At 37.8% G+C, this 19,125-nt stretch overlaps 4 protein-coding genes across 5 annotated transcripts in view; 3 read left to right on the forward strand and 1 right to left on the reverse strand.

Annotated features, from left to right (window-relative positions):
• Nucleotides 1-1,106, reverse strand: part of LOC146135571 (serine/threonine-protein kinase ATR-like) — a 41,013-nt gene extending 39,907 nt beyond the window's left edge. Inside the window, exons 1-2 of the mRNA XM_083396079.1 lie at nt 1,018-1,106; nt 815-947 (exon numbers count right to left, since the gene is read on the reverse strand). Of these exons, the coding sequence (XP_083252205.1) occupies nt 815-947; nt 1,018-1,076 (192 nt within the window). The 5' untranslated portion in view covers nt 1,077-1,106. The remainder of the gene's footprint in view (nt 1-814; nt 948-1,017) is intronic.
• Nucleotides 1,107-1,646: 540 nt separating this feature from the next.
• On the forward strand, nt 1,647-4,892 carry LOC146135572 (putative ATP-dependent RNA helicase DDX5). The gene is made up of 2 exons (XM_083395288.1): nt 1,647-2,039; nt 2,699-4,892. The coding sequence occupies exon 2, from the start codon at nt 2,780-2,782 to the stop codon at nt 4,517-4,519; it is 1,740 nt and encodes a 579-aa protein (XP_083251414.1). The 5' UTR covers nt 1,647-2,039; nt 2,699-2,779; the 3' UTR covers nt 4,520-4,892.
• Nucleotides 4,893-7,996: 3,104 nt separating this feature from the next.
• Nucleotides 7,997-10,789, forward strand: LOC146135573 (uncharacterized). The gene has a single exon (XM_083395214.1). It carries the CDS (start codon nt 8,129-8,131, stop codon nt 9,425-9,427), a length of 1,299 nt encoding a protein of 432 aa, XP_083251340.1. The 5' UTR covers nt 7,997-8,128; the 3' UTR covers nt 9,428-10,789.
• Nucleotides 10,790-10,798: 9 nt separating this feature from the next.
• On the forward strand, nt 10,799-17,899 carry LOC146135574 (ankyrin repeat and SOCS box protein 11-like). 2 transcript variants are annotated; one of them, XM_083395215.1, is made up of 6 exons: nt 10,799-10,999; nt 11,442-11,552; nt 12,209-12,353; nt 13,500-13,643; nt 15,361-15,561; nt 17,010-17,899. In XM_083395215.1, exons 1-6 carry the CDS (start codon nt 10,919-10,921, stop codon nt 17,144-17,146), a joined length of 819 nt encoding a protein of 272 aa, XP_083251341.1. In that variant the 5' UTR covers nt 10,799-10,918; the 3' UTR covers nt 17,147-17,899. The 2 variants fall into 2 exon arrangements, with proteins under 2 accessions (XP_083251341.1, XP_083251342.1); XM_083395216.1 differs by lacking the exon at nt 11,442-11,552.
• The last annotated feature ends 1,226 nt before the right edge of the window (nt 17,900-19,125 follow it).

Genomic DNA, 19,125 nt, shown 5'->3' on the forward strand with positions numbered 1-19,125 from the left:
ATTTACTGCCACACACATTTTATCTAGTTAAATGTGTTATCTGTGTAAATTTTACAAGCAACTTTAAAATTGCATAAACATTTTTCCAGAGCAATATATAAAGTCTCAAATATGGGTTATGCCATCCCAAACTAATCAGTTGACAGATTTGTTAGGAATAAATGTCAATAAGTGTATCATTCTCCCACGATTTTATACTATAAACATGTTTAACTCCATGGGCGCTAATCTAGAATCCTAGTAAATTTTTTAACACTGACGAAACGAGTTGTTAAAGTTGAAATTGCAAGGAAGGCATAAATATGTAAGAATAAAAATAATAATATTACATGACTCACTTAAACCCAAACAATAACTCTCACCCTAGCCCAAATATTGTTAGCAGTACACCAGGTTGGAAAGTAAGGCCATTTTAGCGCTCAGCCGCGGTCATAGCCGCGCATTTCGTGTAAAATCAACGTAAAATGCGGTCAGCCGCGAAAAATCTCTCAAACGCACAAAACTTTCGTCGTGCTAACGGTTTTCACTATAGTACTCCATTTTCAGCCGTGAAAATTTTACAAATAAAGTGATTACAGCCGCGCAAATTTGGACGAAAATGCTATTACAGCCACGCAATTTCAAGCTGCAAAATCGTCTTCCCCATCCAAAATTCTAAGTTTCTAATCTGGGCAGTACAAGCCTCCAGAAAAATGTGGTAGGATTCTAGACCAGCGCCTCTCCAGCAAATCATTTTGGTTTTAGTTCAACATAAAATCTCAAAAATCTTATAAAAAAGTTGTAGAAATGCAAAAACGGGAAAACAATTACCAACCTGGGAAGACTGCAGAGTAACCTTGTTGAGCTCTACTAATATTTTATCTGTATCTGTCAAATGTTGTTTCACGATAACCAATAAACTTTCACGAATCTTTACAATCTTTTCTTGAAATTGTTCAGGGGCAAGACTGCATATAATATTAAAACACTGGTTAAACAGTTTTAAACAAATTTGTACAAGTAAACTTCAAAAAATACCTCAAAATGTTTTCGTAATCGTTCACGATGGAGTTAAGGATATCGCCGGTGTTGTCCATCTCTAAAAAACAAGTTTTGCACTAATGCACGACACAATTTTTGGTGGAATTATTGTTGTTTACAATTTTTTGTTTTCACGTTCCCGCGGAAAAGGGAAATTCCCCAATTTAGGAAACGTTTTAGCATAATTTCAAATTAGGATGGAACATACAATGAAAACTTCATAAAAACTTAAGCGAATACGTAGTCGGACAAATAATAGAATGCATTACACATAATTGCTTTTGCGCGAATGTTTTTTCCTTTGAGGTCTATTTATAACGAGAAATTCAAATTTATATGTATTAATATTGATTGTCCATATTCAAGCTATTTTTTTAGTTCTGTACTTCCTTAATTAGGTTTTAGAATTTTAAATAGTCTATATGAATAAAAGTAACAACTCATTTATACCCGTATGGCAAATTTACTCAGTAGCGTTACACCCCAGTTTAAAAAAGTATGTCACACTTGTGATATTAGTCATTTGACGTCACCTCCGTTTGCCCATTGACGTTGGATCACGTGACGTTAGAATCACGCGTTATTGGACAAAGCAGCACTTTGTCCGCCATTACTGCTAGCTTTGTCAGACAAGAAGCTGTGTTTGGTAGTGCTGAATGACGGTTGGTTTTTGGTATTTTTAAGGCTATTTTACCTAATATGCTATGATCTGGCGATAACCTGGAGCGTCCGGCGTGTCTCGTTCGAAATTTCGAGCACATGTCGGTGTTATTCAAGCAGCCACAGGTCGCGTTCGCGTGGACGATCTGTGCCGCTCAATGTTCAACGCCGTTCCAGGTTTTTTGACGGCCATGCTTACCCACCCAACAAACTGACGCTTACGGAGGGGCGTTGGCTGGTGGGCTGCTGCGTCAAGGGACAGATCTGCATTACGTTAGAATAGACATCTTTCATCTGGAGTACCTGGGACGCCACCGGGTCGACAGATGGAGGAGTTATGCCATTAAAACCAGACAACCGTAAGTCATTTTTCCTTGATTATGGTTAACTGGTTAAAGCGATTTTGGCGCTGGTCTAGAATCCTACCACAGTTCTAAAATCAACGCACAAAATTTTAGTTAGGGTGCGGGTTAGCGTTTGGGTGTGGGTGGGTCAAGTATTATTATATTCTTTGTTTAATAATAATACTTGACCCACCTTAACCCAAACGCTAACCCGCACCCTAACCCAAATGGTGTTTCGTTGTGGTAGGATTCTAGACCAGCGCCGAGATTTTTCCTTGCTGTGGCCGTCATCGTTTTCTGTAATTTCTTTTATCGTGAAAAGTGGTTTATTTTTTACATTTTTTAAATTTAAACAGTGACTAATATATTTTGTTGCTGATCTAGAATCATGCCTCTTTTTAGGTACAATAACGAAACCAGTCAAAATTTAAATTAAAACTGGAAAATGGATATAACAATATTTACCCACCAAAAACACTTCCCAACTGTGCTGATTTAATAACTATTTAAACTCGCAGGAAAATTTTAGACCAAACCCTCATTTTGTGCTAAAATGCTTAACAAAATAGCAATGGAATCACTTCTATAGCCTTAACACTGCATTTATTTTCACAAAGTCTTAAAAAGTGTATGTTGATCAAATTCTTTATATTAAAACTACTTTCTATTTACAGGCCACCAAAACTCGAAGCATTCAAATCAGATTTGATCGGCAACTTTTTAATTTTAAACCTTTTAATACTAAACCATTAATTATGCCTGGTTATGGACGAGACCGAAATGATGGGTTCCGTGGAAGTCGAGGTGGCGGTGGAGGACGCAGCAACGATCGCTGGGGAAGTGGCGGCGGTGGTGGAAGATTTGGTGGTGATCGTGGTGGAGGTGGTCGCGGTGGTGGCAGATTTGGCAATGACCGTGGTGGAAAATACGACTCACCAGGTGGCAGCCTTCGCAAGCCCAGATGGGAAAATGAAAAGCTCTCGCCCTTCCAAAAGGAATTCTACACGGAACACCCAGACGTCAAAAACCGACCACAACACATCGTTCAAGAGTACTATGGCGCCAAAGGAGTCACCGTTCATGGAAACAACTGCAAGAAACCGGTTCTTAGCTTCTGTGAACCTGGCTTTCCAGATTACATCACAAATCAACTTATTGCTAGTGGTTTCAAGGACCCTACTGTAATTCAATCCATTGGATGGCCGCACGCTTTAAGCGGACAAGATGTTGTTGGTATCGCACAAACCGGTTCTGGAAAGACCCTAGCCTTTGTTTTGCCTGCCCTTGTCCACATCAATGCACAGCCCTACCTGGAAAGAGGAGAAGGCCCAATTGCTCTTGTCTTGTGCCCAACTCGGGAGCTTGCGCAGCAGGTTCAAGTTGTTGCCAATGAGTACGGACAGCTTTGTCACATTCGTAACACCTGTGTGTATGGTGGAGCATCAAAGGGTCCACAGTTACGAGACATTGAGCGAGGCTGTGAAATTGTTATTGCCACTCCAGGTCGCTTGATTGACTTTCTCGAGGCAAGAAAGATGAATCTGAAAAGATGTACCTACCTGGTCTTGGATGAAGCTGACAGGATGTTAGACATGGGCTTCGAACCACAAATTCGAAAGATCATCGACCAAATTCGACCAGACAGACAGACCCTTATGTGGAGTGCAACTTGGCCAAAAGAAGTGCGCAAACTTGCAGAGGACTTTATCAGCAACCACGTTCATGTCCAGGTGGGATCCCTCACTATCTCTGCAAACCACAACATCTTACAAATTATTGATGTTTGTACGGAGGATGAAAAGGGAAACAAGCTCATGCGTTTGATGGAGGAGATTATGGGGGAAGACTCTAACAAGACCATCATCTTCACAGAAACCAAGAGGAAATGTGATCAGCTCACCAGGAACATGCGCCGTGATGGCTGGCCAGCAATGTGCATACACGGTGACAAGTCACAACCAGAGCGTGATTGGGTTCTCAATGAATTCCGCACTGGCAAATCACCCATCCTAGTTGCCACAGATGTTGCTTCTCGTGGATTGGATGTTAGCGATGTCAAATTTGTCATCAACTACGATTTTCCCAATCAGGTGGAAGACTATGTTCACAGGATCGGCCGTACAGCTCGTGCTGAACAGACTGGCACTGCTTACACCTTTTTCACTGAGGGTAACTCCAAACAAGCGAAAGACCTGGTAGAGATCCTCCGCGAAGCAAAGCAGCACATCAACCCTAGACTTCTAGAGCTTTCACAAAGCCGAGGTTTCGGCAAGAAGGGTGGCTATGGTGGTTACCGAAGTGGTGGCTATGGCGGCGGTCGTGGTGGACCACCTCGTACTGGTGCCAATGCATACAATCGCAATGGCTCCAGCAGCTATGGTGGTGGACAGTCAAATGGTGGTTACAACAACGGTGGACAATATAACAGCAGTAATGGGAATTCAATGGGTGGAGGGCAATACATGATGATGCCTGGTGGCCCTGTGAGAATGTAAATGCTACAGTCGCATTTTCAATGGCAATCATATACGTATTATAACAGACTTGCTTAGTCTTATGTAAATACGCATTTTATGGAATTCTTTAGTCCACTTCGTTTATTCCACTGCGCTAAATAAAAAAACTTTTTTAGGCAAGTTCAATTGTAGGGAGCACACTGTTTGCTTTTCTTGCTCTTTGTATGAAGTGCTTTTACATTTACAACTACCATCTCTAGATAGGTAATTGTAAAAGTGTAAGTTTTGCGATTTTATTTATGAACGATCTATTTTTTTTCAATTGCCTGATTTACTGACACGTGAAATTGTAAATTTCTCCATTTAATAAATTCATTCTTCTGTTAAGAACTTGGTTATACATAAATATTTAGATTTCTATCAATGCAGTGTGTTGTAGTCTCTTTAAACAACCACATAAGAGTTATTTAGTTTACATTTACATCAAGACCTTCAAAAAATAGTTACTTAACTTGCATAAAACTGAATCTAGAGTGGCACAACGTAATAAAATTCATATGGCAACAGGAAAAACTTCATTACCGACCTGTCGCTGGATTCAAACTTTTTAGAGTGGCTTCGCGGCCTTACTTGAGATGTAGTGGACTCTTTTAGTAGGACAACCAGAATCCGTCATACGCAGCAGCAAAGAGACGCGCTGTGAATAGCATAAAGTGGAATGGGCTTAAAATCGGTACGCTTCTAAATAGTCAGCAAATAAGCATTTTTGTGGCATTACGGTATAACGTCATAAGGCAGAGGTCGGCAACCTTTTTCTAGTAGCGGGCCAAAACCAAACTCGGAAAGATCTCTACGGGTTGCACAAAATGATAACTAAGAATTGTGTTATTTTCATGTTAGAACAACTGTAAATCAGCCAGGCCTCGGATCGTTTTTGCACTTAAAAACGTATTTAAATACCTTCAAGAAGGCAGTAAAGTGTTGGCGCAAAGCGCGAAAACAGGCGTTTTTTGGTTTAAAATTCGAGTTCACACGTCGTCATCCATACTACTAATGAAAAGTGTAATTAAAGTACTTTGAGGGAACGCGATAGCATTTAAAGTTGATCTAGCTCAGTGTTTGTTAACCTTTAAAGTGAAGACACGCCTGGCGATCGAAGCGAGCGCGATATTTTTGGGTATACCGGTATTTCTTATAAATTTCTTGCAAGTTTTTATTACATTGCCGAAAAAAAAATGTTAAAAAATATATGTCCAATAATTTAAAAACGTTTTCCGTGACGCACTTGGCTAAAAACACCGCATCAAAACTAAACAAACTGGAGGTAGAACGATGATTCGTGCGAAGCGCGAAAATTTTTTGCAGTTACGTTGTTAAAATAGTCGAAAAGTAGCCTATATGAAATGGACTCGTGTCTAATTTGTCAAAGAGGCGGCGGGTCGGATGAATTACATCGGCGGGCCCGCGGGCCGTAGGTTGCCGACGCCTGTCATAAGGTGACTTTAACAAACACGCAAAAGTTTTTTTCACGAGGTGCTAGCTTATGGTCACATAGAAAATGTGCGAATAATTCCAATTTGAAATTTGGTTGTTCACCCATAAACCGAAATTGAAATAACGCCTGCATCGGAATTCGACGTAAACAGCCAATAGAAGAACAAACTATATAGCCTACTTCTTATTCAACTCGAACTTTATTACCAACTCCACCAATCATACCGCCATCCTTAACCCTACTTCTGACTCAATCTATATAACCCTAATCAAGATCAAATAACTCGCTGCCGAAAAGCGACCCCCTAACGACAATACCCGTCGCTACCAAAACGACGCCCTTATTGCTGTAAGATTGTCTCAAGCCTGTCGCTATCCCGTTTTAGATCAATTTTAGGCGATTTAGCTCTTGTTCTGTAGGGATTAGAACGGATTTCGGCCGGTATAGGTCCTTTTAAGACAGAGTTATGTCTTACTCGCATTTTGTTTTATCGGTGGTCCAAATGCCTATGGTATTATATATTAAATTATTCCAAAAGTCTTCTTAATAAGTTACAAATTTGTCGTGAAGTCCGCTAAGACACAAAACTGTCGGAAGTCCTAAATTTTTCATAATGAGGCCTAAACGGTCAAAATAACGCCTGAAACTGTAGGGAGGGGGGTTGTGACGATCAGGGGCCGTCGGCCTGGCATCGGCCGTTTCAATGTCGACGTTGGGTGCCCTAGTTTGAATGGCGCCGGTGGGTGCCGCTGTTTCGGCACCGGTTTGTTTGCCCGTCTTTGGGGTTAGTGGTGGGTAATGGGTGGGGTTAGAAATTGGGCTATGGTTAAAATTTGTAGGGGAGTTAGTTGGGTTGGAGTTATTATTCCGATTTAGGCGTTATTAGGACAATTATGTATTAGTCACATTATGGTTTTAATGCGAACGGGGTTTTATTCCGACGTTGATGTTGTTCAAATTTCGGTCTTATGGCCATGGATGGGAACTGGGAACTCTGTGGTATTACCTTCTCACTTTTCTTAGCTGCTCGTAGCGACTAGCGATAATAATATCAACAGCAACTCACGACTAAGGAGAGGAGACAAAATCTCTATATACTCACCTCGCTAAAAACAAGGGCTGATTGATGAAGCTTTCGGCCCTGGCGGCATTGCAGATTGCCGGTGCAGGTTTTTGCGTGCGGTTTAGTAATCCGTCAATACACAATTTTTGGCGCTGGTCTAGAATCCTACCACAGTTCTAAAATCAACGCACAAAATTTGAGTTAGGGTGCGGGTTAGCGTTTGGGTGTGGGTGGGTCAAGTAAACCCAAATGGTGTTTCGTTGTGGTAGGATTCTATACAAGCGCCCAATTTTTTGTCAACGAATCAGTTTTTTGTTAAGCAAAGGCAGCTTGATTAAAGAGTTGCAAACAGAAAATTTGTGTTTCAAATGGTACATTTCGTAAAACGAAATTGCATATTTTTGTATCACGAAATTTCATACCTTGTGAAAGTTGTGTCAGGATGTCTGTAAAACAACTTAAACCTGATAAAACCGATAATTTTTTTTATAAAAGTGTGATTACTCATTTCTGTATTGGCTATATTACTATGTGTAAAAATTTTCACCGGATATCTTCTGACAATATTAAACAGTAAACTGATTATCTAATTAGTTGCGAGGATATATTTGGGGCTTGAGCTGTTTTAGAATCCCAGACAAAATTTTCCAGGTGTTTATATTGCTAATATTATTTGGGTTGGGGTTCGAGTTTGGGTTTGGTTGGGTCAAGTATTATTATTCTGTCATATTTGTTTCTTCCTTGCAATTTCAAATTTGACAACTCATTTTGTTCTGTAAAAAATTTTAGGATTCTAGACCAGCGCCTGACATTTATAATAATCGCTCTTTTGTTGAGACAAATACTTTAAATTCTCAGAGCAGATTGCTTCACAATGATTTACAAATTAAACTTATAAACATAATATTTGACTTCCATGGTTTTCAGAGTGAATATTTGTAAGAATAAATAGAAAATGTTATCACTACGTACGCTAAACCTATTTTGATTTATAAATATTAATATATAATAGATATGTTTATTAACTAATGACTATTACATCCTCATGTCTATAAGAACTTAACCTCTTTTGTTTAATTTCTTAGGCAACATGCTAGGAGCACAGAATATAACTTGCCTCATTCATGGCACTACAGTGATCTGTAATGGCCAGGAATATGATCCTGTGGAAATCATAAGTTACACCAATAAATGGTTTTGGATATACCTTGCGATTTATGTTGGCCTGGTAATGGTCGCTGGCCTAATGAGCGGCTTAACAATGGGACTTCTCTCGCTGGATGTCATGAGTTTAACTATACTGTCAACGGATGGTAAGCCACAGGAACAGAAGTATGCTAAACGAATCTTGCCGATTGTGAAAAGGCATCACCTGCTCTTAGTTACACTGCTATTGACTAATGCAGCTGCAGTTGAAAGCATGCCACTCTTTTTAGACAAAATATCCAGCCCAGTAATCGCCATTGTGGTCTCAGTTACTGCTGTTTTGATATTTGGTGAAGTTGCACCGCAAGCCCTGTGCACAAGATATGGCCTGGCTATTGGAGCCACAATGTCGCCATTGGTTTACTGCCTTATGTTTATCACCTTTCCCATTTCTTGGCCCCTTTCCAAGCTTCTGGACTGCCTGCTTGGCACAGACCATGCAACATTCTTTCGTCGCGCTGAACTAAGTGCCCTTGTGGATTTACATAAAGATCACGACCATAGCAATGAGGAGCCCTTGACCGATGACGAAGTGCTGATCATCAAAGGCGCGCTCTCGATGAGAGATAAAACTGTCAGGCAGATATGCACTCCAATTGAGGAAGTCTTTTCGCTGGATATCAATGGCGTTATGGATCGTGCCACAATGGATCTTCTTCTGGCCAAAGGTAGATCCAGGGTTCCCATATTCGACAGCAACGAAAACAGGTTTGTCGGCCTCATTTTGGTAAAAAGTCTTATAAAAATCGACCCGGATGACAATTTGCCAATTCATGAAGTCTTTGAAAGGAACATGCGGCCGCTACTCAAGGTACCAGAGCAAACTCAACTCTTTGACGCATTGAACCTGTTCCAAATGGGCAAAAGCCACATGTTTGTTGTCGTTAAAAAGCGCGACGGCGATAGTGCGGTGCCGGTTGTTCCTACGGTGCTCTCCCCAACTGATGCAATCGTTGGAATCGTAACCCTTGAAGACGTGATCGAAGAATTAATCCAAGAGGAGATCATAGACGAAACTGACGTTCCGATTAAGATGCAAACCCAAATTAAAGTGATCAGAGCAAGAGCAGCAAGACAATCAGTTTCTTCTTCTTATCCCAATGCTACATCGGCAAAAACTGCTGTCAATGGCCATGATGCCATTTTAAGTGATGATTCCCAGCCTCTTTTAGGTGATTTTTAGTATTCATCACAAGTTTCCATAAAATACACCTATTTTGTTTAAAAAACACAATTCATCAACAATATTTTGCCTATCATGATGACAATACAACATCCTAGGTGTTTAGTTCTAATGAACCGTTTGTCAATTATGCAAACGCCATTTGTGTTGTAACTTGCTTCAGAGTTCTGTTCAGAAAAATTGTGTTTGGTGGTACACAATATATATATGTAATTATGTATATTTATATAAATATACACTTATATATAATATACATTTATATAGATATACAGTAAGAATATTGTTAATTTATGTATTTTTATTGTATTTAATTTTTTTTGTGTGTACCTAAACCTTGACCAATTATATCTAAACTAAAAATCATACAATACCCTACTGACCAATTATGTCAATGTGTTAATAAAGGTTATATTATAGCACATGCCTGACTATGGTTACAAAAACTCTTCATGCAGTCTAGCCAAAGTTTATGTAAATATTTGTCACATAAAGTATGAAAATAAACTTACCAGGCTTACCTTGTAACACAACTAAGTTAACTCAAGCCATTTTGTGGAATTAAATGTTATATTTTGTTTTGCTGGTAAATTAACTTGCACTTTACCCTTGGGTATTTTTCTTCATTTTTTTGTATAAATATTTATCTCAATTATGTTAAATACATCCAAGTTTATATACCGATTGTTGTTAGTACATTCCATTAACATTGTTGTTTATATATAAATACGCAAAAAGTCTTTAAGAATTTTTTTTTTCACTTTTTCATGTTTTGTTTTAATTAGCATGGATAAATTTCTTACTTTTGTTATTTAGTTTGGTCTACCTTGAAAAAGTGCTAGATATACTTATTTGTCTGTTGTACTTTAAATCAGTGCTTCCCAAACTTTTTCAGTTCTCGACCCACTTGTATTTCAAGTTTTATTGTGCGACCCACAATTAGATATGACCAAACGAATGAAAACCAAATTAATGAGAAAAGAAACAATGTATAGGCCTATGCCTGAACTTTACTAACAATGCAAAACTTGAGCTTGTATATTGGATTGTTACTTGTTACAGTGTTGCATGAATGTTACATAATGATAATGCAATAATTTCCGGATCTGATAGAAAACTAACATTTAGAAAAGCTTCGCGACGCACCAATCGGTGGCAAACCACTGGTTGGGAAGCACTGCTTTAATAAATAAACAAGATTGGAAAAGCACAGTTAAACTTTGAACTGTATATATCTGTTTCACCTTATGTTAACTCACTTAATTGATTTTGAAAAACAAAAAAACGACCACCAGATTCTTACTTTATACTTTTATATTTTGTTATGTAAATATTGTTTACACAATGCAATTTTATCTTGTTTATTACAGATTGGAAATTTTCCCTGTTATAATATTTCTAATTGCTGATCACACAAAGGTTAAATTGTTGTAGAAAAACTGTTTGCAGTATAATGCAACATTCGAAGGCGACTTCTGTCAAAAAAGTTGTACAATGCTGTCAAGCACAAGCAGAAGTGACTTGCATGAGACAGCATTGCAAGGAAAAAGACTACAACTTGAAAAGCTTATACAAGTATATAATTTATATACAACATATATTACCTGAAATCAAATAAAAAAAATTATGAAACAGGATGTGCATTTTCTTAGGAGTCCAAAATCGACTTCAACTGAAAACTTATATTTTTTACTGAAAAAAATAGGTATCTTTATTTCTAATAGTACTATTGCAAAAATACAGCTAATCCCAGGGTTTGGTGAAACATACTAATTGAGTGAAATTTCAAAACATAAAAAAAATCTATAATTGCATTAAAAATAACTTTCTAATTGTTTGAAAGGGCATTGATTTACCCCTTTCATAGAGTAGTTTAATCCTTTGTGCATCTCATGGCTGGTTGTTATCGTTGAGTGTGCATGTGCATTAGCTTTCTAATCAGGATTTTATTGTTAGTCCACAATAAATCATAAACTCACATCCACATTGCAATGATGTGTTCTGCTGTTTCTGCCAGAGAGGAAGAAATATCAATCTCTTGTCGGAGGACGATGACATTCCATTGCATGATGCCTGTCTGTCAGGAAGTCTCGCTTGTGTAAAATTACTCATCAATCGTGGTGCTAAGGTAAAAAAGTGTTATCAATTAATTTTGCATTGTGTATGCTAGACCCAGGTTAATGCTGCTTACATTCTTTTCAAACGTTTTCCAACTCTGGAAAATCTACCCACACTGCTCAAAATGAGATAAATCATTTTAATTATTCCTTGATTTGTTTTAAAATAACATTTTTTTGCCGTAATATTATTTTATTCTGATTAAAATCGTAACTTAATTAACTATTTTTCCTTTTTTAGTTCAACATGTGTTGGTGGTTCCAAGTTAAACCATCCTGTGACATTTATTGTGTTTACTTCTTTGTTACTAATTTCAGCCATTTTTGCGACCAGATGTCAATTGTTTGCTAATCACTTACTTACTGTATTTCGGTATTATTTAAGATGATATTCGACTTCCTTAGAAAAATGCTTTTCTAAAAAATGATACAACACAGGAAGTACCAGGCTGTTTATCAGTAAATGCATGTATGTTTATACAAAAGGTGAATCAGGTGGCACCACAATATATAAAAACAAATTCTATGGAAATCTTGACAAGCCTTTGCACAACTGTGCTTCGTCAGGTCAACGTATAAATAAAAACAATTAAAATGCATGTATACAAAAGTTTATTCTGTAAATGTGAAGTGTGTGGTTATAATACTTTTTTTAACTTTTTTAAAGGTTAACACTGTGAACATCTGGGGCAGAACTCCACTGTACAACTCGTGTTGGTCTGGTAGTGGGCCAATTTGTAGAGAACTACTTATTAATGGTGCCGACATGTACGCTTCCAATCTATCATGCTTGGTTGTATCTATTGAAAAAGGTATGTGGCATACAAGAAAACGAAAAAATAAAAAATAATAGAAATATATTTTAAGTTGTAAATTTTTATTCTTTGTTTTTTAGTGATAGTGTTGCAGTTAGGTTTAGATGGAAACATTATTTAGAAACTATTTAGCAGGGTAATGAAAAGTTGCGACTTTTAAGTATTCTTGGTTAAAGAACCCTGCACATAAAACATTTTACTTGGTTAACTTTCAACCAACATAAACACCAAATTTAACGTACGTTACAAATGTGTGATGCTACCCAAACCAGGTAACTATATTAATAAATGTTTTGTCAAGCAATGCAGCATTTAGTAGAAATAGTGTTCTACTTTCTTCCGATTCTTCAGACGGTTTAGCGGCTGTGAATAGGGATGTCCGAAAATATCAGATCGCAGCCGATACCAAGTGGTAGTATCGGTACTCGTCCGTTACTAGGGTGGTATAGGTAGGTGCAGATCCGATACCAAATTAACATACAAATATCAACCTTGATATGCGATTAAACCAGCGATTTTTATCTTGAATTCAAATTTATCAAATAATATTAGGATAACAACTAGAAGTAACTAACCTTTTTAACACTAAAGAAAATTTGGACATATTAGCATGGAAAACATGATATTTAAACGGTTTAATTTTATCTTTTTAGCTCGTTTGAGTATATTAATGACGTCATTTGCTATCAGATTGAATCGCGATACTTTCTGTCCAAACTATTGGGTATTGGGTAACGGATTAAAAAGTCAAATATCAGATCCCTAGCTAGTTTGTGGGTACAGTGTACGCAGTTGTTTAACTCCAAATCAGTCATTAAGTTATCAGAAAGGTTTCATTTCGGCAGGACACGTTGACTGTGTGCGCGAACTTTTGCAACTTGGATTCAATCCTCGACATTCTTACTACAAACACCAACCATTTTGCTCCGCGATGTAATAAATAGAACGCTGCTTTCTTTTCGCCTAGAAACACCCCTATAAAAAGTTTTATTTGGTGGGACATTTTGGAAACTATTTAGCAGGGTAATGAACTAATATGATAAGGCATTGGATTAGAATGTCAAGTATAGGATCCCCAGCTTGTGCGTGCGGTGTACATAGTCGTTTAACTCCAAATCGGTCACCAGACTTTTATTTCGACAGGGCACGTTGACTGCGTGCGCGAACTGTTGCAACACGGATTCAATCCTAACTCTCTTCCCCATGCGCACACCGCTGAACCTCCACCCCTGCATCTGGCCTGTGCTGGGGACAGTCAAGAAATTGTCCTGCTTCTTCTTCAGCACGGTAATTGCCCCACTGACGTCATCAAACCTAAGTTTATGCGGTCGCTGTTTTTCTGTAACGAATGTTGCGCTGAAAAACAACCCGCGGTAATTTCAATAGATTAAATTTTAAAACCAAAAATAATGCGGATAATTTACAGTTTGTCGCTAAAATGTATCCATCAGTGCAGTGGTCTCCAACCTTTTAAATAAGCGACCCCAATTTAAATAAATTGAAATCAGAATTAAAATTGCGACCCCATTTTTGTTTTTATACTGCTGGAACGCAGTAACACGAGCGAATAGGCGTAAAGCGCGAAATTTTTGTCCCGTGTTTATTTTAATTGCCTTCAAGATTTTTTACATAGGCTTCATCGTAGCGGTATCTTTAAAGTACTGAACGACAAATTTGTTTTATGTTGGTGCTTATATGCTTTGGCATTTGAAGCTTATGCTTTGGCATTGATCGACCGAGCGTCGCAGCGTGTTTAAGACTTAGGAATTGTTTCGTCACACGATGCAGTGTGTAAAATGGAATCGTTACGTCACACGATGCAGTGTGTAAAATTCGGCAACCTTTCTTTAGACTCGTGTCAAGCCTAAAATGTCTCGGCGGGCCGTATTAAATTTTAACTGTCAATTTAAAATGGGTCTAATTAAAATAAGAAAAAGCAGTTTAACTCTATTTAGAAGTGCGACTTGGCCAAATTCCAGGGCGTTTTGACGCCCTGCCAGAAATCCAGGGCGTCTCAAAACGCTCTGCACACCCACGTTCGGCGCCTATGAGTGTGATGGTTGCGCCTACATATAGTGTCCACCAGTTTTGGAAAATGCGGCTTCACTTTGCGTATTGTAATGCTCTACTTCCGTGTAATGCTCTACTTCCGTGTAATGCTCTACTTCCGTGTAATGCTCTACAAGCGATTTACGATGTTTCAGTTTTGATATGCTGGATTTTATTAAACAAAGCCAGGTAGTTGAAAACAGAAAGAGTAGCTGACTCACAAAATTGGACAAAGTCGGATAAATTAATTGCATCGGTCCAAAAGTAAATATTTATTTGCTGAAATCTTTGTAACCTATAGCAGCTCTTAAGAGCTAAAAACACCTATTTTATAAGATTATCTTTTCTATGAACATAGTCACGTTAATTAGTATGACTTAATTGTAAAGAAAACAAAATACATAAATCGTCCTAAAACAGCAGAAATGTGGTGAGTTATGGCGACCCCAGAAGAAATTGAGGCGACCCCACTTGGGGTCGCGACCCACAGGTTGGGGGCCACTGCATTAGTGTGTTTTATTTTCATATTTAAAATACTTATATTTTAACTTTTAAAAATTTAAAACATGCTTGACTTTAAACAAATTGTACAATTTGAAACTGTTTTTTGTAAATGTTTGGAAATCATTTGCTACATATTCCGAAAGTCTAATACGAATTAATTATTTCTCTAAACGCAGGCACTTCCCGCTTAATGTGATGCTTTTATTTTATTAAGAATACTTTTTGCAGGCACCGAAATGCCAGCCTTCAAACTACAAGTGGAGCAAACTGAAACACTGCTGCACCTAATTTAACTTGTTCCCTCTAAGGTTGTGCAGCTACACCAGACAATTTGCGCAGTAAAATTTGCCCTTTGCGCTCGTGCATCGTACTCCAATCAAATCTAAAATATCTTCGTTATTTCCACAACTGTTTGAGCATTTCGCATAACATTGCCACTTACCCTTAAAAGGAGCCCACTGTCGGTACACGGACGAGTTCGGGGCCGGCACCAGCGCCCTGCACGCCGCCGCCAGGAACGACCGGGCTCGATTCGTTAAGGCCCTGGTCTTGGCCGGGTGTCCGCCATGCTGCAGAGACGCCAAGAAGCTCACTCCAAAGTCCGTCGCCCAGTTCGACTCGGCTACCTACCGCGCACTGGAGCGTGCTGAACGTAAGCCCTGCCCACAACATTAACGTGGCGTTGTTTTATACAATGTGCGCAAAAATGTGCACGCCAAAATGTTAGAGTTAGAGTTAGGGGTTAGGGTTAGGGTTAGAGTTAGGGTTAGAGATAGGGTTAGAGTTAGGGTTAGAGTTAGGGTTAGAGTTAGGGTTAGAGTTAGGGTTAGAGTTAGGGTTAGAGTTAGGGTTAGAGTTAGGGTTAGAGTTAGGGTTAGGGTTAGGGTTAGAGTTAGGGTTAGAGTTAGGGTTAGAGTTAGGGTTAGAGTTAGGGTTAGAGTTAGGGTTAGAGTTAGGGTTAGAGTTAGAGTTAGGGTTAGGGTTAGAGTTAGGGTTGGGGTTAGGGTTGGGGTTAGAGTTAAGAATTAAGAGTGGCATTACCTATACCTTTCTTAAAATGTGCGCGCATTCTGAAAAAAGTGTGCACATTTTTGAAGACATTAAAAAATGTGCGCACATCCACAAAAAAGTGCGCACATTTTTGTAGGCATTTTAAAATGTGCGCACATTTTGGCATATTGTACATCTTTGCGCACGTTGCGCAAAAAATGTTCGCATCCCCGTCTCCCTGTCCATGCTTGGTAATATCGGATGGAAACCAATGGTTTAGTTTTATCACTTGTCCGATTCTCGGATGGTTTTGTGTGCCAATACTGAAATAATTTCGCCCGTTTCAGCTTTGTTTTGTGGTTCAATGCAATGTATTATTTTGAACTAATATATTTTTACACATAGCGAACAACAGCAAAATAGTAGTGTAAAATATAGCACTATTTCGTAATGCTAGTCGAGCGAAAAGTTTTGCAGTAAAATTACATGTTTTAAATTTCGCCGTTTAGCCTTGTTTTTTTGATCCAATGCAATGAATTGTATTTTGAACTAATATATTTTTACAAATAGTGAACAACAGCGAAATAGTTAAAAAAAAATAGTGTTTTTTTTAATGTTTTCGATACTTTGTTTGCCATTACTGTTTTTAAGGTTCAAAGCATGGTAAAAATTTACTAACGTTTAAAATATGATCATCCCAACTGTCTATGCCAGAATTGGACAACTAGAACATTTTAGTGTTTTATTTTAGTTCGACGAATTAAATCGATATGCTAATATTAATCTAATCTGTGAATTACTTTTCTGTTCGCATTTTAGTTCTAATCTAATTTTTCAACGGTGTTTTTCAGTTTCTCAGTCGCCAATTTTATTTAACCAAGTAGTGGTGAATTGAACAGCCTGAAAATACCATACTTGGTGTTCTAAAATTGACATCCAAATACTTAAAAAAATGTGATTTTTATTAAAACAATTGATTAAAAAAAAATTTTTCGAGTTTAAATTCCAATTAAATTTGAGGTAACTGATTTCTAATTCTAATCTAATTCAAAACAGCTGAAATAAGTTCTAGTTATTTTACAATCGTCTACTTGATATTTTCTTTTGCAGGTGAACCGCTTACATTGAAGCAAGCCTGTAGAATAAGCATTTTTAACAACTTGTGTGACAAAAAGGTGAACAACGTTCGCCGCTTAAAACTGCCAAATGAGCTGATAACTTATCTGTCGTGGAATGACTGTGTCTGAAGCATGACCTCACCTGTTTAGTTGCTTGTGAACGTATTATTCGTATTTCTGTTGACGTAAGCAAACTGTTGTCGAACAGCAAATTTTGGTGCTACAGTTGCAAATTTCGTTTTGGGCACGCATTTCAATGGAGCTTGGCGTCCCACAAGCAAAAGCTGTTCCACTTAACTGCACTTTATTTCCTTTTTACTTCGGTTTTTGTTACTCTACCTCGTTTTTTAGCAATTTCCTTTAATAGATTTTAAGCTATTTGTTCATTTAAGTACATTTTGTTGCATATAGCTGTAAAACGATTTTTGCATTGCAAATCCTTTTAGTGGAATATTTAACCAAACAATCGTAGTCTTAATTAATTGCAATACAATGTAGCCTATACTTTATTATTAGTAGTCGACTGGTCGTTTTTTATTGTCCAAGAATCTAGGCATAATAAAAAAAAAACTAAAAATAGCGGATTCCTGTTGCTCAATTTTCTTCGCAGGTAGCACCTGTAAAAAAAAATTTCAATATTTTGTCCAAAATACGATAAAATACAATAAAGGTGACATTCTTGGCCTGTCTACTCTTAACAAGTAATCATTGGTTTGGTAATGTATGGGTTTAAATAAACGGAACAAGGGCTTCTCAACATTTATTTACCTTCTATTCAACTTTTACCTGGCGGAATCTTTACTGGAACTTCTCCTAGGGGCACACTAAGGCAGTGGTTCTCTAAACTTTTTTTCTCGCGACGCTTTTGGTAAAGCTTGTTCAGCTTGCGGCTTATCCAGCCATAGGATTTCTACATTTATTTTTGATTTATTTATATGTTGCTTCATAATAAATGGCAAAGCCAAAAAGGTCGAAGAGATCGACATCTTCTTTATTAAGACGTTTCGATACGAGCTTGTATCATCTTCAGTTAATTGACTGAGAAGCAATTCAAACTTTACAAGAGATGGGACGCAATTGTTATCAGTCTGAGTTTTAAAAGTAGGAGCATAATTTAGCATCTTCAGGTGTTGAACAGGTACAGCGGTGTTGATGTGTCAACGTTTAGTTCGGGGCTGCAGTCTTGGATAGATAGCGACTTGAATAGCCGCAATTTAAAAACGTCTGAAGCCCCCATCCGAGAACTTCGGGTTTGTAAAAATCAACCTTATGTTCGGAATGTTGCAGAAAATGCCTGCAAAACAATTGCATCCCATCTCTTATAAGTAATGCTTCAATTGCTTCTCAGTCCATTAACTACAGATGATACAAACTCGTATCGAAACGTCCTAATCAAGATGATGTCGATCTACTCGACCTTTTTAACTTTGCAATTTATTTTCAAGTTACATTACAGATCCGTGCATAGTGTACCCATATTTATATGTTGTTTCTGAACATTATGATCAATTGGCACAGCTTTCTTATATTAATGTTTAGGATGGTATTTGTAGTGGATTAGATAACCGGTAAGCACTTTTTTGTCACAATTGAATTTAGATAGAAAGTTGAATCATTATGCGACTTCCCTGAAACATTATAGCGACGCAGCAGGGCGTCACGACGCAGAGTTTGAGAAGGACTGCACTGAGGTACAAAGTTATCATAACAAAAAAAAGAAACAAGTAAATCTTTTTTCCATATATTTCTCATGATTTGCAGAAAATGTCACTCATACAAAATCGCATAAAATAGAAATAATTTAAACTTGCACAGTCCAACGGTTCTAAAATCGGTAAAACAAGTCACAATTACAGTAAGCAGTTATATTGGAGTTATTACATTTGGCTCTCAAGAGTTCCTCGTATAGGACTCACCAGTGACTAGACTAGACATCTTAAATCGGTTCACAATAGAAGCTTATCGAATCACATATTACTGCTGAACTGCTCTGCGATGTTTTGTGAGTAGCGTCTGGTTTATGATAACTTACTCGGCTGTTTTGAAATCATGTCGTTCTTTTTTTAACCACCTCGTCTATTGTGGTTGGCATGTGAGTCGGACCAGTG

The sequence above is a fragment of the Ascidiella aspersa genome, chromosome 8 (assembly GCF_963924565.1).
Source record: "Ascidiella aspersa chromosome 8, kaAscAspe10.2, whole genome shotgun sequence".
Taxonomy (NCBI): Eukaryota; Metazoa; Chordata; class Ascidiacea; order Phlebobranchia; family Ascidiidae; genus Ascidiella; species Ascidiella aspersa.

What these genes read in the sequence shown, in the direction of transcription:
- LOC146135572 (XM_083395288.1), top strand. Translation starts at nt 2,780, where the DNA reads ATGCCTGGTTATGGACGAGACCGAAATGATGGGTTCCGTGGAAGTCGA.
- LOC146135574 (XM_083395215.1), top strand. Translation starts at nt 10,919, where the DNA reads ATGCTGTCAAGCACAAGCAGAAGTGACTTGCATGAGACAGCATTGCAA. An exon ending in AACTTGAAAAGCTTATACAA is followed by an intron (nt 11,000 to 11,441) that starts GTATATAATTTA and finishes TGTTTCTGCCAG; the next exon opens with AGAGGAAGAAATATCAATCT. An exon ending in TCATCAATCGTGGTGCTAAG is followed by an intron (nt 11,553 to 12,208) that starts GTAAAAAAGTGT and finishes ACTTTTTTAAAG; the next exon opens with GTTAACACTGTGAACATCTG.
- LOC146135573 (XM_083395214.1), top strand. Translation starts at nt 8,129, where the DNA reads ATGCTAGGAGCACAGAATATAACTTGCCTCATTCATGGCACTACAGTG.